This window comes from Borostomias antarcticus (genome assembly GCF_949987555.1).
Source record: "Borostomias antarcticus genome assembly, contig: scaffold_256, whole genome shotgun sequence".
In the NCBI taxonomy this organism is placed as follows: Eukaryota; Metazoa; Chordata; class Actinopteri; order Stomiiformes; family Stomiidae; genus Borostomias; species Borostomias antarcticus.
In genome coordinates this window covers 72,919-75,418 of record NW_028176509.1, presented here as the reverse complement: position 1 = coordinate 75,418, position 2,500 = coordinate 72,919, and the positions used below count along the sequence as shown (strand labels likewise).

The window sequence follows — 2,500 nt, the reverse complement described above, 5'->3', positions numbered from 1 at the left end:
CCCATGTCTTTGGGGTGGAGGGCACAGGGACCCATGTCTTTGGGGTGGAGGGCACAGGGACCCATGTCTTTGGGGTGGAGGGCACAGGGACCCATGTCTTTGGGGTGGAGGGCCTGTGAGCCAGAGCCCAGCGTAGCTCCAGACTCCTCTGACTGTCCCCGTCTCCTCCAGGGAGAGCACTTCTTCCAGAACATTCCTCAGAGAGTGACCAACGACACCCGGACAGCTGTGCAGAGTGAGTATTCGGCCCAGAGACGGAATATTCTAGAGTTGTAGTGCCACCTCACTTTCACAGCGGCTGTTTAGGAGCGGCTGTCTCTTCAAACTGATTTTTTTTTCATGCACACTTTGCTGCCCTAACCTCAGCGTGTGTGTGTGTGTGTGTGTGTGTGTGTGTGTGTGTGTGTGTGTGTGTGTGTGTGTGTGTGTGTGTGTGTGTCAGGTGTGAAGCAGCAGCTGGAGGACATTAAGAGCCAGGTTTCCAAGGTGACGGGTCTCATCCCTGTGACTGCGCTCTCTAACATCTCCAGCTCTCTGGACCAGGCCAGGGCCTACATCACCACACACACCCCACTGGCTAGGAGGATAGGACACATCAGGTACTACACACACACACACACACACACACACACACTCACACACACACACACACACACACACACCAACATCTCCAGCTCTCTGGACCAGGCCAGGGCCTACATCACCACACACACCCCACTGGCTAGGAGGATAGGACACATCAGGTACTACACACACACTCACACACACACCAACATCTCCAGCTCTCTGGACCAGGCCAGGGCCTACATCACCACACACACCCCACTGGCTAGGAGGATAGGACACATCAGGTACTACACACACACACACACACACACACACACACACACACACACACACACACACCAACATCTCCAGCTCTCTGGACCAGGCCAGGAACTACATCACCACACACACCCCACTGGCTAGGAGGATAGGACACATCAGGTACTACACACACACACACACGCTGAGAGGATAGGACAAATCAGGTATTACACACACACACACACACACACGCATGCACACACACACACCAGAACAAATGGAATTTTGTGTAATGTGACATTTTGTGACATTTAGTGACGAAATGCTTAGTTCCTCTGTGTGTGTGTGTGTGTTCCCAGGTGGAGCGTGGGCGTGGCCCTGTGCTGTGTGGTTCTGCTGGTGGGGGTGTGTAACCTGTGTGTGTGTGTGTGTGTTCCCAGGTGGAGCGTGGGCGTGGCCCTGTGCTGTGTGGTTCTGCTGGTGGGGGTGTGTAACCTGCTGGGTCTGCTCCTGGGCCCGGCGGGGGCTCAAGCCCAAGGTGGACCCGACCAAGCGCTCCGGCACCGCCGACTGTGGAGGAACCTTCCTCCTGATGTGAGCTGCTGCTCCTCCTGCTGCTCCTGCTGCTCCTTCTGCTGCTGCTGCTCCTTCTGCTGCTCCTTCTGCTGCTCCTTCTGCTGCTGCTCCTGCTTCTCCTGCTTCTCCTGCTGCTCCTGCTGCTCCTTCTGCTGCTCCTTCTGCTGCTGCTCCTGCTGCTCCTGCTTCTCCTGCTTCTCCTGCTGCTCCTGCTGCTCCTGCTGCTCCTGCTGCTCCTGCTGCTCCTGCTGCTCCTGCTCCATTTGGCTGGTGAAGTTGTGATTCACGCTCTGCTACTCTAGTTGTAACTGGAACCCCTTGCTACTTGTTTTCTGGGCTCGTAGCGCCCCTACCCCTACCAGTCCACCCCCACCCCTACCAGTCCACCCCCCCCCCTACCAGTCCACCCCCACCCCTACCAGTCCACCCCCCCCCCTACCAGTCCACCCCCACCCCTACCAGTCCACCCCCACCCCTACCAGTCCACCCCCCCCCCTACCAGTCTACCCCCCCCCCTACCAGTCCACCCCCACCCCTACCAGTCCACCCCACCCCTACCAGTCCACCCCCCCCCCTACCAGTCCACCCCTACCAGTCCACCCCCCCCCACCAGTCCACCCCCCCCCCCACCAGACCACCCCCACCCCCACCAGTCCACCCCCCCCCCTACCAGTCCACCCCCCCCCCCTACCAGTCCACCCCCCCCCTACCAGTCCACCCCCCCCCTCCTACCAGTCCACCCCCCACCCCTACCAGTCCACCCCCCCCCCTACCAGTCCACCCCTACCCCTACTAGTCCACCCCCCCCCTACCAGTCCACCCCTACCCCTACCAGTCCACCCCCACCCCTACCAGTCCACCCCTACCCCTACTAGTCCACCCCCCCCCCTACCAGTCCACCCCCACCCCTACCAGTCCACCCCCCCCCCTACCAGTCCACCCCCACCCCTACCAGTCCACCCCCACCCCTACCAGTCCACCCCCCCCCCTACCAGTCCACCCCCACCCCTACCAGTCCACCCCTACCCCTACTAGTCCACCCCCCCCCCTACCAGTCCACCCCTACCAGTCCACCCCCCCCCCACCAGTCCACCCCCCCCCCCACCAGTCCACCCCC

General features: G+C 60.9%; 1 protein-coding gene across 1 annotated transcript in view; it reads left to right on the top strand.

Moving 5' to 3' along the window:
• The window catches only part of prom2 (prominin 2), a 30,700-nt gene that overhangs the window by 14,731 nt on the left and 13,469 nt on the right, over positions 1–2,500 (top strand). The window contains 4 exon segments of the mRNA XM_084462392.1: positions 172–235; positions 443–599; positions 1,248–1,329; positions 1,331–1,401. Coding sequence (XP_084318518.1) covers positions 172–235; positions 443–599; positions 1,248–1,329; positions 1,331–1,401 — 374 coding nt within the window.